At 38.7% G+C, this 14,193-nt stretch overlaps 2 protein-coding genes across 2 annotated transcripts; one reads left to right on the top strand and one right to left on the bottom strand.

The window, feature by feature from the left end:
- Positions 1-3,912: 3,912 nt before the first annotated feature.
- LOC119650758 (puff-specific protein Bx42) lies at positions 3,913-5,760 on the bottom strand. The gene has a single exon (XM_038053850.1). It carries the CDS (start codon positions 5,650-5,652, stop codon positions 4,015-4,017), a length of 1,638 nt encoding a protein of 545 aa, XP_037909778.1. The 5' UTR covers positions 5,653-5,760; the 3' UTR covers positions 3,913-4,014.
- Positions 5,761-7,221: 1,461 nt separating this feature from the next.
- LOC119650759 (cytochrome c oxidase subunit NDUFA4) lies at positions 7,222-8,249 on the top strand. The gene is made up of 3 exons (XM_038053851.1): positions 7,222-7,382; positions 7,562-7,708; positions 7,771-8,249. Exons 1-3 carry the CDS (start codon positions 7,341-7,343, stop codon positions 7,825-7,827), a joined length of 246 nt encoding a protein of 81 aa, XP_037909779.1. The 5' UTR covers positions 7,222-7,340; the 3' UTR covers positions 7,828-8,249.
- The last annotated feature ends 5,944 nt before the right edge of the window (positions 8,250-14,193 follow it).

Genomic DNA, 14,193 nt, shown 5'->3' with positions numbered 1-14,193 from the left:
TCCAGCGATGTAAACTGGACATTCTGGGCCTAAGGGAAATGAAATGGTGGGGCTCAGGAGAATACTTCTCCTCCCCGATAAGTGCAAACACTAAGAGCTCTGTTGCCCCGGAGTTTCGTCTTTGTCAAAAAGTGCGAAAAGTGCACCGCAGCATACGCTTTAACAAAAAGGATCCACCACTGCCACAAATAGAAAGGATTTCGCTAGAGTTTCCCGCCTCACGAAAGAGCTTGTCTTTCGATGGTGCTGTGAACGACCTATACGACCATTCATGATGATAAGCAGTTGAAGACGTAGAAAGAGCATTTTACCAAGATTCTCATGCACAATATCCAGAAAAGTTCCACTTCTTGTGTATGATATGTCAAGTCACCGCAACATGAAGAACGTTTTCTTGCAGCCCCTGGAGTTTCTGAAGAATGCTGCTTTCGCATTTGCGAAACTTTGACACTGCGATCTGAAAGAACGGGTGATCGTTAAGATTCCAAAAGAGGGCACATTAACACCCTTTGGCTCATTATGGAGTATTGTACGGTATCAGTCCTCATGTATTCCTCGGAAACTTGAGTTCTTAGCAAGAAGAATTGCGAACTCTTGGCCGCGTTCGAGAGAAGAATCCTGCGAAGAATTTTTGGCCCCCTACATGAGGATGGACGAAATATATGAGCGATACCATGATCGTCAGGTTGTGGATAAAATCCGGCTCAATAGGTTACGGTGGGCGGGTCACTTAATCCGTATGGATGAGAATGATCCCACCCGGAAAGTCTATAAGGAAAATCTGAAAAAAATCGCAGTGAAGCATCTCTAAAAAATCTAAGCCTCAAAACACATCCCGTTCCGATATCTCCATAAAAAAAGTTAATAATAGTGTATTACCACATTTTGGAAATTTATCCGAAAGCCCCCTTAAGTTTATTCTAGAAGGCATTACTGTAGGCAATAATAAAGGACATAACTTTGAAAAGTTTTAACGGAATCTAACTATTATTAACAGAGTTATTGAAAGTCAAAGTATTGCATTTCACGTAAATTTAAATCATCATCATAGTATCATAGCAGCATGTGTGCATATACGTATATGCTAATGAAATTTACGGATAGTATACAATAAGATGGACATGTATGTATGTATGCTTTCGTGCACAAAGTAAAGTGGAAAATGCGTGAATTTGAGTTAAATCAATTTTGCGAACAATATTTATGTCGTTAACTTGTATGTACTTGCACATATTTTGTTTGGCAATATATGACAGAATATTTTGCATTCTCAACTATGTACGAATGGAAAAACGTGCATATAGAGCTGCTGACATAAGAGGAACACAGAACTTTTATACCTAAAGCGCCGAATTTCCAGAATTCCAGCTTGTATTTCCTTGCGTTCAGAACTGAGTGATTTAAATACCTCGGTTCAATGCTATCAGCCAATGGAGACCTGTGCTATGAAATTACTTCACGCATTAGTGCAACCTGGATGAAGTGGCGTTACGCAACTGATATTCTTTGTGATCGATGTATAAATGAACGTTTCAAATCTAAAATTTACCGCAGTGTCGTCCGCCCTGTTGCCTTCTTTGTTTCTGAGTGTGTCTCGTGGTAATGGAGACGAAGAAATTGTGTTAGACTAGTGCCGTAACACGCCTCAATTACATCCGAAATGAAGATATCCGCGATCGAGATGGGATTCCACCGATCGTGGAGAAATTTCGAGGGAGGCTTCTTCGATGGTATAGTTACATAATTCGCATCAACGAGAATTCACTTGACAAGATTGGTCCGCACGTCGAAGTAGATGGTAAGCGACTAAAATTCCGGTCGAAGCAACGGTGGCTTGATACGCTAGATGGTGATTTGAATACCTCGCGACTGCATCCGGCTTTTGATAGAACAAAATGGGGCAATCGATCACGACGAGTCGACCCCGCTTGTGAACGAGAGAAACGGAAAAAGAAGATAACGATTACAAAAAATCTAAGAAGACTAATCGTCTAAAAATGTATATTGCATACTAAAAATCGGCACTCTACCAAAAAAAAATCGAAAAATGATGTTCTTTCTGTACATACACTGACATTTTTACTCAAAAATGCACTTAAATGAACACCAATTTTGAAATATAAGTCTGTCAACTAAAATATTAAAAGGTAAGTCTCTTAGGCCGTACCCTCCCAACAAGTTTTGGAGTTCCTACTTGGGAAAAAGTCCAAAATTCCAGAGGCTTCAAATTGTTTTCCCTTTTGCTGTAGGGCTTAAAGCACTTTTTAAAATAAACATTTTTTCCAACAATTTACAATGGTGCTGCGCCTTTAAGATATATAGAATTATATTAACCAAGACGGTGGGCACATAAATTTAATTGATTGTTTTGAATTACTGAGCCGAATGTATTAACCTTTGTTCCTGGGTACATTACAAATTTCAAAAAATCGATTTTCTGTTTTCTGAATTTTTCAACTCCTTACTGCTTTGAAAATGTTCTCTTAAAATATCTTGGTAGAAATTCGAACGTTGGAGTAGTGTAAAACGGTTTTAAACCATTTTTTCCCTGCATCAGTGCTATACGTTGTGTAGCATATGCAAATAAAATAAAAAATAGTAGCGAAACAATAAAAAGCCAATTTTGAGATTAACTGCGAATGCGCCCTCTATAAAATAACTAAACAACAAGAATTTTAATAAAAATATTTTTTTTTGTAAAAGGATACCAATTAGGTAACAAAAAGGGGCATGGTCATATTTAATAACGGAGCTGAGAAAAAAAATCTTAAAAATTGCCCTTCTAATGTAGACAGTATTTTAAGTACCTTGTTCTTTGTTAACTAAGATATACTCTCGTCTAGAAGATGAACATCAGATTAGCGGCTTTGCACCTGCAGAATTTATTCCGTTTTCCATCTAGGAAAATAGCTAGGCTATATCCCCACTAATGAAAACATGGTAAACATTCAACGTTATTTGCATTTTGACCACTCCAGTTCTGAACTTTTTAAAACAAATTTGAACTCCCTCTTCGTTAGCTTCCGAAAAATTTACAATAAATAGTCGTGGGTGGAAATAGTCCATTCAGCATGAGCAACTCCCTTTAGTTCCTGTTACTGAACATGAATAAATTAGAGGAATTTGGAATTTCCTAATGCCACATATGCTTGTATGTTGTTGCCTTCTGCAATATTTCAAGGAACGATTGTTCTCTTGTTTTATATATTAATAGAAGTTTATGTAAGCAAATGTTCAAATAAGGGAGGAAGAATGGGGAAAGCATGACACTAAACCTTCGAATTCATTTCCCTAACATTAGAGCTGTGAAGGGAGAATCCGGGCCAGAGGTTAAAATGACGCACGAAAGCGGAGCTTAGCGTGAAACTTATACTAACCTGGGGTGAAAATTATGCGCGCCCCCTCTAATATTTATTTTTTCATTGAATTTTTGTACCACCACACCCGAAATAATTCCCCTTTACCCCTCTTAACACGCCATCCTAATATTACTTAAACTTTGTCAAAAAAGTACTTGAACTTGTCCTTAATTATGATGCCAAGTTTGCGCGGGATCTGCAAATTTGTGTTTAATTGTTAATATCAGCAGTCGTACCGATCTTTGCAATATTTTATAAGGAATTTGTTCTAAATTCGCGATTTTCGTGCTTTGACACATCGAGAAAGCTGCAAACGGCTTATGGGGATCCCACACCGTCAAAGAAAAAACCGTTCGTAGCCTGCAAGTAACCTGGACAAAATCACTGAAGATTTATCTCTCTGGACGTTCGTCGAACAGTTTGACGGAAGGACGACAAAAAAGTGAAGAAAGTAGTACTCGAATGCTGTCATTCCAGCTTGAAAGCGATAGTACACGAGTCCATTCGTTCGATATTGGCTGACATACTGGCATATGAAATAAAACCAACGTAATTTCTCTACTTCGACCCGTATTTTCTGTATATTTGGAAGTTAAAAAGTATTTTTTAGAATATTACTGTTTATTGAAAATTACAATTACAAATTATACTATTACTAAACTCTCCTTCGCTTCTTATCTCCACCGCGATCTTTTTCGCGATCATCAGGCTTATCATCACGACGCTTCGGTGCCTTCTGTGCTTTCTTGGCCATGTTCAAGAACTGATCCAGACCGAAGGGATCCTCTTCTTCTCGCTCAAATTGAACTGGTCCGCTTCGAGCATTGGCTCCGCTACGATCGGTGCCACTGAATTCTTTGTCTGGTACGAATCGATTCGTATTGACAATCTTGTCCAAATCTGCGCCGTACACATCGTTGTCCAGTTGCTTGCTAGGTCTGTACAAATGTGAGGCGAGTGAAGCTGATTCACGCCATGGTTTGTCGTAGACATTGTACGCCTCATCATCGCCGTATCCTGAGTCCATGCCTTTGGTTGTGTTGAATAAACGTTGATCAAACATAGTTTCTCCTCCGGTGTTGGTTTTCGCTGGCATTCCCAATGCGATTTGTTCTGATATGTCGCGCTCCCGTTCGCGTTGCAGTTTTGAACGTTTATCAGGCGCAGCACGAGCGATATTCCTATCACGCGCTCGTTCGCGATGGCGCTCCGCCCGGAGATCATCTCTTTCGCGACTTTCGGCTGTGGTCGCTGCTTCATCAGGCATGCGGAGCCCAGCACGTTCCTCACGAGCCCGTTGAGCCATTTGTCGGAGCATATCCTCTTTCTTTTCTTTCTCTTTCTGGGCCAATTTCTTCTCGAGTTGGGCGCGTGCTTCAACCGCTTCACGCGCCTTTCTATCGGCTATGTATAGTGCCTCGGCCATTTTTGCGAATTTCTCGTTGATATGAACTTGCTGTAGACCACGACCATCCGCGGCAAGTCGCTTGTCCAATGGAATCGTGTAACCCTTTGCGTTCTTCCAGTTTGATATACACGGTGGAATCTTCCATTCCTTTTGCTCCTTCACGGTAACCTTGCGCGAGGGAGAGTGTAAAACAGGAGCCGGAGGAGATGGCGGTCCGCGCGGAATCTTCTTGTTAATACGAAATTTCGGAGGCTCCATAGGATCGACTTGGGCCTCCACCATTCGAATAACACGTTGCTTGGCACCTGAATTGAAGGCATCCCCTTGTTGTGATGGAGTGTACCGAATATATTGGGCGGGAGCGGCTCGCTCAGCGTGTCGCACTGGCAGTGCGGCTGATATTTTCTGATTCGTCAATTTTTCCAGAGCACGGCGAGTTGCTTCTGTGGTTTCCTCAATAGTTTCTTCATCGGGTCGCCTCAACTCCTCAGCATCTTCTGCCAGCACTTCGGCTGGCAGTAGCTGGTTGATATTTGAATAAACAATTTTATCTTTTCCATGTCCTTGCCTGGCTATCGCGTCGTACTTTATTTTGCCAGTCTGGTCGAGCTGGATAGCCAATGCCGTCGGTTTCTTTCCAGTGTTTCCCGGGGCTCCCATTCCCAGCGGATATTGTGCCACATGAATCTCGGGAAATGCTCCGCCATCACCAAAGTCCGCTTCTGTCCTTGGCACCCAGCCCTTACGTTGACCATAAGGTGGTGCAGCAATTTTTGCACTCACCAGTGCTCCCATTGTCGGGGCGTTGATTGCCGCAGCTCGTCGCTCATCTTCACGATCCCACACCGCGTTTGTTGGTGCGGGCAAAATGCTGGATAAAGACATTCCGGGCAAATCGGAGGGACTAACACAAAGGATCCAAATTACGGGTTTTCCCTGCAGCCACCAAACTCACGATAAATCAACACTTTGACATATGACGTTTTCAGATATCAGCCCGTGTCTAGTACTGCCACATGTAGTAACATGCGCAAATTATGGATGAACCGCTGAGTTCGGAAAATGATATTAGAAACAGAAATAAACAGTAACTTTTCCTTAAATTTTACGAAAAGGTTTGCCTCTTAACGTTGTGCATTTAAATCTGCAATTACAGAGGATTTCTCGAATTTTGTGAAATACGCTTAGAATAAATTCAGCAATTATTTAGAAAAGGTGTCAATCTGCTTATTACAATTATTTGCACATATGTTGCCAAGCTTACGGCTCTGATAATTTATCAATGTATACTTCTAGATAAGTACAAGGTCACAGCTGTATAGTTAGAAGATGGAGGCCTTGCTTAAAACAATACCCCCTGGGGCGATGGTCCAATCGGTCAAACATTAGCTTCTTGATCTCATCCGAATTCTGGTGGATGCTTGTATTTTTATGATGTCCCGCTCCTGCAGGTTTATCACAAGAATTTCTAACTAAATTCAGTGATGTTAGCAAACGTTTATGCTGACCTGACCACAAATTTCTCTCGAGGTGGTCCAAAATGTTATAGATTTATGATGGAAAATTTTTAGGATGGAAAGTCCGGTGTTTCTCTGGGTCGTATTTTTTCAAAATCCGCCCAATTTATTACTCAAGTATATAAATTTGTTGATGAATGATGGAGGATGCATTATCGCTCTATAAAGCTAATGACCGCAGAAGTAAAATTTAATTTATTGAGTGTAACTAATTTAATAAGAAATCTTTCTCCTTTGCAAAAACGTAGCTTTATTCAGCTATGAATTTGCACTGCAAATATAGTTCCTAATAATGGTTGGGTGTTAATAGCAGGAAAACATTGCTATCAACTGCGAGTTTGTGTAGTTTTCTCATCATGAATCATGATGAATCATACACTCTTTTCATTTAAACCAAGAATCATTTTTATTTTTTGCTCACTTTTATCTTTTATGCTCATGATAAGTTGCCCCAAAAGAAATTTTTTGATATAATTTGTTCAAGACAATCATTTAAAGCATTTATTCAAGCTTACAGTCTCTTCTTGAGAATTTATCATAATAGCATGCATTTTTTTCTACACTGTGATGTACCCCTTTACCATTTAGAACTTTTAATATTCGAATGGTATGCATCTATAAATTAACCAATTGAGGTTGGCGGTGCATGTTTAAGGATATCCCCAATTGCGGATGACATAATTCTCATGAATTATCGCTTATTTCGAGATTTATGGGTACGAATTAATTGTAAGGAGTTCGCATTTGTTCAAATAATTTTAAATGAAAAGTGTTAACTATTATCTCTTCCTATACTCAACTAGTTCATAATTTTTATAAAGTATAAACTGAATATTCATATAATACATTTCATACATTCATCAAGTCAGCCCTGCACGGCTTAATTTGAATCGGACCCTCAATATATCTTTGATCCCCGAATTTGACTCGTGTCGTATAAGAATTTCCCTTGACTGGCCGCCATAAGTCAATCTTCATCTTGTCGCTACTGCTGTAATCGGGTTGAATCAGAATTTTTCTTTTTGTGGTCTAAGCCTAGAATAAAATCCAGCCAACATGCAGGGAATGGGACTTAAGAGTTTGATGAAAAATCCAGCAGTGCGTATTCCTTTCAATCAGATATTATAAGCGGAATTCAGACAATTGAAAATTGCGTTTCAGAGAGTTTTCTTATATAATCATGCATTGTACCAGACAGTGGTCGTGTGGAGGAGTTTCTTTCACTGACACTTCTAGACCTGCAATTCCGTTTAATTTGTGTGTAATTTGTTTTTCAGTTGATCCCCTTGTACGTATGTACTTTGGCTGGAGCTGCTGGAGCTATTTTCTACACCATCCGATTGGCCACTCGCAGCCCCGAAGTAACATGGAGCCGCACAAACAACCCAGAACCATGGGAAGCTTATAGATCAGCCCAACACAAGGTAACGATCCTTGAAACTGCTAAACACTTGCAACTACTAATCCGAGTCTTCTTCCGTTGCAGTTCTACTCGCCAATTAGGGATTACTCGAAGACCGAGAGCCAGGCTCCAAAGTACTAGAGACGGACTTCACAACTAGTAGAAAACGTTTAGCCTCTTCGAATGTAACCGCAGCTTTTAACACCGTACCTACCAGCAATATGTCACGTAGCAAATAAAGCTTAGCTGGATGTTTGTACACGATAACCAAAACAGTGATAATTGATATGAAAAAATATATCCATATCTAACCGCGATTTTTTGCGATTAGTGCGAATTCGAGCTTCGAGTTCTTTGTGTATCGTGTCAAGGCAAACATTGTAGCTAAACTCATCCAATCTTAATCAAAAATGCATAATCTCAATCCTAATAATTGATATTACGCACAGTTAAAAATTGTGAAGGCCGAATCGGCAAATGATTGGTTTACGTCTGTGCGTAATTCTCTATTTGCTGCTAATGTAAAGTCTCTTCCGGTAAAAAGAAAGTAAACTGGTTCTAGTTACATTGAGTGTTTTTATTTTCGGTTTAGCTGGAATGAATTGATATTTGAGAATTACAGAAGGATCGGAAACGAATTGAAACGTGGCTTGTGGGTTGCATTGTCTTTGGTTTGGTGCCTCTTATGGTGGCTTACCAAAGTTAGAAAATGTAGAGTGCACATAATCTAATATTAGCCCCTACCGAGGATTCTGTTTATGTGCTCTTCTGCCCGGTATTCCGTTTTGACTATACATAGCTAAAATGGTGCAATTTTTGCTTAGCACTTGCACAGCATTACGTGCAATAATAATGAAACTGAACAGATGATGATAAAAGCAAAAGACTGTGCCGAATGAACAAGATACATAATTTCTTAACGCTTGCCATTACCCTGTCGAGATTGTGTGGATCATGTATACCCAAATGCCCCACGCTCGAATGGTGTCGATTTTCAGGTTCTTTTCAAGCTTGGCCCAGACTTATAAATATTTATGCAGAATGGTTTCGGCGTTTGACAAATATTTTTACATAAATGTTTACGGTGTATGTGGTATGCCCCCGCTCGAGCTGTGCTGTGATTTTAGAAGGTTGAACTGGCCGGTATTTGGAAGAGGTAATTGGAAATCCGATTTCTTTGGCAAAAATAATTTAGCTTGTTGCTAAAAAAAATGATCACACAATAAACGAAAAACCGAGTAAAAATTTAATTCAAAATACATATATGACCCTTTCGAGCCTTGGCCTTCAGAATGCACTTATAAATTCCAAAATACAATTAGTGATGCGCTATCTTCGTCCGCTGCTGGTTTTTGCCAATGAATTGTGCTTGGCTAGCCCTCTTTAGTTTCTGCGTCTTGATTATCGTGGACACTTCTCGTTCTCGTATCTGCAGGCAAAGTGAAAAATAGCCTCCGATTGCTGTAATGAGTTTAGGTGGATAGAGGAGGAGGGAAAGGATTATGGCTTACGATAGGTAGGGAATGGTATAAGAAGCGGCGTTAGCCGTTATGCATAGCTCAAGGGACGTATTCTTCATTGGAATGGTGGCTTGTGTAGAGGACTACTCTATATATGTTGAAGAAACGGTTTTTATTATTATTGTAGGGATCAAAGAGTGGCGGAAATTGCGTGCGCAGGATGTTCTCGCCGATTTCATTTCCCATACATTTGGCGATTAAGGGGTTGGGGTGTGACAGATAAATTTTTAGGAATTTCCCCACATATTTATAGGGCCATCTCATGTTTTGAGAATATCTTTTTTTTTTGGTGCAAACAAAATGCACCAAATTTTTAGTAGTTGGCTGCAGAATCCCCCTTAAGTTTATTCTAGCACCACAAAATTTGCAATAATGTAGGCTATAATATAGAACTTGATCCTACCAAGTTTGGTGGAAATCGTACTATCACTAACAAAGTTGTAATAGGTCAAAATTGTCACTTCTTTGGAAATTCAAGATTTTGACTGTCAATATCACCCGAAAGTGAATATTCTCACATAATACATGCGTATATTACGTGTTATGTACTAATGGGGAAAATTCACACTCAAATGTCTTTATAAAAGAAATATGCAAAACCTTTCTTACCTGAAGTGTCCAGCTTCAGGTTAGACTTGTTGCCAATTTCCAATTTATTCAGCAACCACAAAGAGATTTTATTTACACAATTAGTAATTAATATAATTTCTTTTTTTTAATAAGATTTTCATTCGCTTTACCATTGATTAAGATTTTGCAGTCTTCTCACGGCGACGTTGTTTCATGCTGACTTGATGGCTTCCTTCAGCTCTGGGACTGTTGCGTACTCTTTTGCGTTATTATATAAATCGCATAGTATCATACCCCAATCATTTTCCATTGAGTTAAGATCTGTACTGACCCACGCGAGTACGATTTGAATGTCAATTTCTACTGCAAATTTGTATCGTACTTGCATATGATGAGGTTTCAGTTTAGGTGCTTTTTGCATTTTTTTACAAATCAAATGTGGCGAAAATTAATGCTCGATGCACTGTACTTTTGGAGACGTGAGTAGCCACTTCATGTTTGATTCTTCTGCACCCCTTAGTTGTTTGACAGGCGGCGATGACTATTTTTCGTTTGTCACGATCTTGGCGCTCTGACGCTGATCCACGTTTCTTCTTAACTATTTCGTTACCCAGATTTTTTACATACTGGTAAATAGCACTTCTCAATCAGTTTATAAGCGTCGCTATTTCACGATATGATTTTCTTGATTTCCCATACGAATCAATTGACACTTTTTCTTCTGTAGGCAACGCTTTCCCTCTTTAGATAATTGTTTCGTTATCTCGAATTTTATCGCACAAGCACAATTGAAACGGTTAGATATTCGGAAGCCCATTTATACATATGGCAGGTAAATGCAGAGATACCCCGGCCAATAGCGGGGATTTCCGCAATAACAATTAAAAAAATATATATTTCGACTGGAAACATTTACATATTGTAAAAGAATATTCACTTTAAAACTAGGGAAAATACATCGAGAATTCACAAAAAGAATGTAGGGAGGTTAGAAAAACACAAATCCAATACTTTGGGACTTACTGACATTCAAAAAATTTAGAATATGAAAAACAAGTAAAATTTGAATATTATATATTTTAGATTATATCATTTTACGAATTATTTATTTTTCTTTTGTGTCCCTATTAATTTAGGGCACAGATTTTTACGAAAAAATTCCAAATAAATGAACAAATGCAATTGCGCTCTCTATATTCAAGGAAAAATCAATAATTAATTTATTGCACCAGAAAAATCATCCTCAAAATTAGACAGCCTTATAAATATGGGACACAGTGTACATTACTGACATGTGGAATATTGGTCACATTGGAGTTGATAGTAACGCCTAGATAAACAACTGGTTTAACCGTGGGAATAGGTGTTGAATTGATGCCAAGTGACCGGTTCTTGATACTGGACTTAATTTTTTCATTATGTTCGCGCGATTTCCACTTTTGGGGACTGAGGGTGAGTTTCCACTTTTTAAAATAGCAGTAATGTTCGTCTAGATAAGAATTTAGACGAGTCTGATCTCACGCAATATCTTTCATGGAGTAGGAAGTAGGGAGCGGGCTTAGGGATATCTGCTGTGAATAACGAGAAGCTTGTGGAAAGGGTTACAGAACTTTATAATAATAATAATCTTTGGCGAAAAATCCAGTTGGATCAAGGTCTTGAAGTGTGTTAGAGCCTTTTATTCAAGACCGTAACGGCACACTACAGGGTTACAGTACGGTATAGTACAATGTGGTCAGCATTGACTTGATTCAGGTACTCATTTACAGCCCAGTCGATGGGTATCCGACGTCAAATTACGATACAAATCCTACTGCCAGCAATGAGATTTGAACCGCGACATCCCGTACGGCAGCCTTGTGCTCTAGCCACTGAGCTATTCGGATACTATACTGAACTTTAACCTGGCATTACCGCCTAAGCTAAGGATTAGCTTACAGAGGTGCAGGTTGAGGTAAAGATTGTGCTTCAGCTTATAGATGAGTCCATATTGCCATACGGAATTGAAATCTTTCATTATATCAAGGAGACAGGCTATGGTTGGTGTCTTCCAATCAATTCCGAACAAGATGTTGGTTTTAAGGATTAGAAGGACGTGTTCGATTGGAGGACTAGAAGTCTGTAGAAGTATAATTGCCTCTATGCCAGTGTTCATCAACAATAGATTTGATGTTCGGCTGGAAGATTTTGGCGGAAGTTTACAGAACCGAGATATGCCTGTAACTATCACTAAGGAAAGGATTTTCGTTCAACACAATGATAATTGAGAGGGAATAGGAAGGGGCAAGTGGTTGTGTAATATCTCTTCAGGATGATGGTTGGGATTTTGACAAGCCGATCGCCCTCTTATTGTTTTCTTCAGACTCGCTAACATTGCTGGTCAGTTGTGTGCCTAAGTAAACAAAGCTGTCTACATTTTCTGCGTTATATTCGTCGAAGGTAATGTTTTGTCTTATGAGTGTAATTTTTCTAGCTTGCGTCGTTACTTTTTTATTTTTGTTAATCCGTAGGTTAACTTACTTGCTGGCAAGATTTATAAAAAAAATTTTGCCGGACATAAAGGATCTTCTTCTTTTCTTCTCTTTTTCAGCCTTTATCCCGTTCACAAGTTGGGTCGGCTCGTCGTAATCGGTTTCGCCATTTTGTTTTATCAAAAGCCTGATCTGGATGCAATTGCAATCGTATCAGACCACCGTTATTTTGGTCGGCTTTTTATTCGCTTACCATCGACTACGATGTTAACTCTTGCGCGTAGCAGATAATTTGACTGGAATGGTAGAATAGCGTACGATTGTCATCCATCGGGATGTTTGATAGGCTCAAACGGTAGATTGAAAAAAAGCTGGTCGGTCCACCACTTTGTTTTATTCCGTTCTGTTTCGAATACACTCCTCAAGTTTTCGTTGATCCTGATAAGTTTCACTGAGACTCCAGAATATATAGTTGCTGTTAGTATGTTCACTGAGGTTTACTTGCCCTTCAGGTAAGAATATTGCAGTCAGCAATTGTTCTGTGTCGGGTATTTCTAGGGTGAGTTTATTGCATAACATAATCAACAAAGAGACTGCGCCTTTTCTTAATGTTTGACATATCCGCTGCCACGTCTCTTTTCTGATCTACAAGTATTTTCTCGGGACAGTGAGGAGTTCTGCTACCTGGAAATTTATTCACTACCAAAAGAAAAAAGCGCTAAACGCATGTGGCAATTTAGCAGTTGATAACAGTTTGTATAACTTTATGACCTTCTAGATAGAGAGAAAGGCATCTATTGCGCTGAGTATTGTGATCGATGGAATGCAGCTGCAGCATCACGCCAGGCTATAAAGTGATGGTTTCTCCTCTTTCAAGAATAAGTGCTCGTACCCGATTTCGACAAAGAGTAGGTAATATTTTCGAGCCGACCCCGCTTGTGAATGGGATAAAGGCTGAAGAAAAGAAAAGAGAGATTAGGTAATATTTTATTTGTTCGTCTTCATCGATGACATGGACTCGAGAAGAATGCGAAGGAGCGATGTCAGAGATCTGGGGGTTGCTAAGGGAGGTTGGGAACCCCAAAGTCCATGGTTCATGAATATTTTTTCGGAAAATAATTGTAATTCAATCGTGCTAGTGTGGAAGGTAAAACAGTAATTTTGTTTGGTTTGTTTATACAATCATTAATGGCTCTTTGTTGGTTATGAGAGGAGTAATGTAACATACATTGGTGCATTACATGACAATGGATTGTTTTGATAGGTTGATTATGAAGATAGTATTAATAAATGATCCCTTTCTTATCGCACATTATATTATATTTCATTTTAATATACTTACATGAGGCTATTGTTGTTTTTAAATAAGATCGTAATTTACAAATGAAAAAAAATATAAAATATTGCAACTATCATGATATCTACATCATATTATCATAAATCGGTGCGCATTTGTCTCTGATTCATCACACATCTGTTGCCTTTGTCATCAAAACCTAAGAGTCATACATTATTTTTGAAATGATTTAATTGCACAATTTATTTACACAGAGGAAAGTTCTTCATAATTTCGCTCAATGGTCTGGTTAATATCAGCAGCAATTAACAGTTTTAATTATAGTATATTATGTCATAATGAAAATTTGATTTGTTTACTTCAAGATTTACGTAACTCGCTACAATATTTTTGATTTTTTTTGGAATTGTTTTGAAGCAATCAACGTTTGCATCCAAACACTGACCTGGTCAGAAATTGTATGAATTGTGCGGAACTTATCGAAGCGCCGCGCATGAGAGAGGCATGAGCCTAACATTTTTTTTTAAATTTTATTTTTCATTGTTGCTTTTTCAATTATAGAGTTTGGCAGGTTAAGTGTTATCTATTCAACAAATCATAATTTTTTTATTGATTCGAAAGACAAAAAAAAATAGTCATTTACTTCGGC

The sequence above is a fragment of the Hermetia illucens genome, chromosome 3 (assembly GCF_905115235.1).
Source record: "Hermetia illucens chromosome 3, iHerIll2.2.curated.20191125, whole genome shotgun sequence".
In the NCBI taxonomy this organism is placed as follows: domain Eukaryota; kingdom Metazoa; phylum Arthropoda; class Insecta; order Diptera; family Stratiomyidae; genus Hermetia; species Hermetia illucens.
This window is presented reverse-complemented; position numbering and strand designations above follow the sequence as displayed.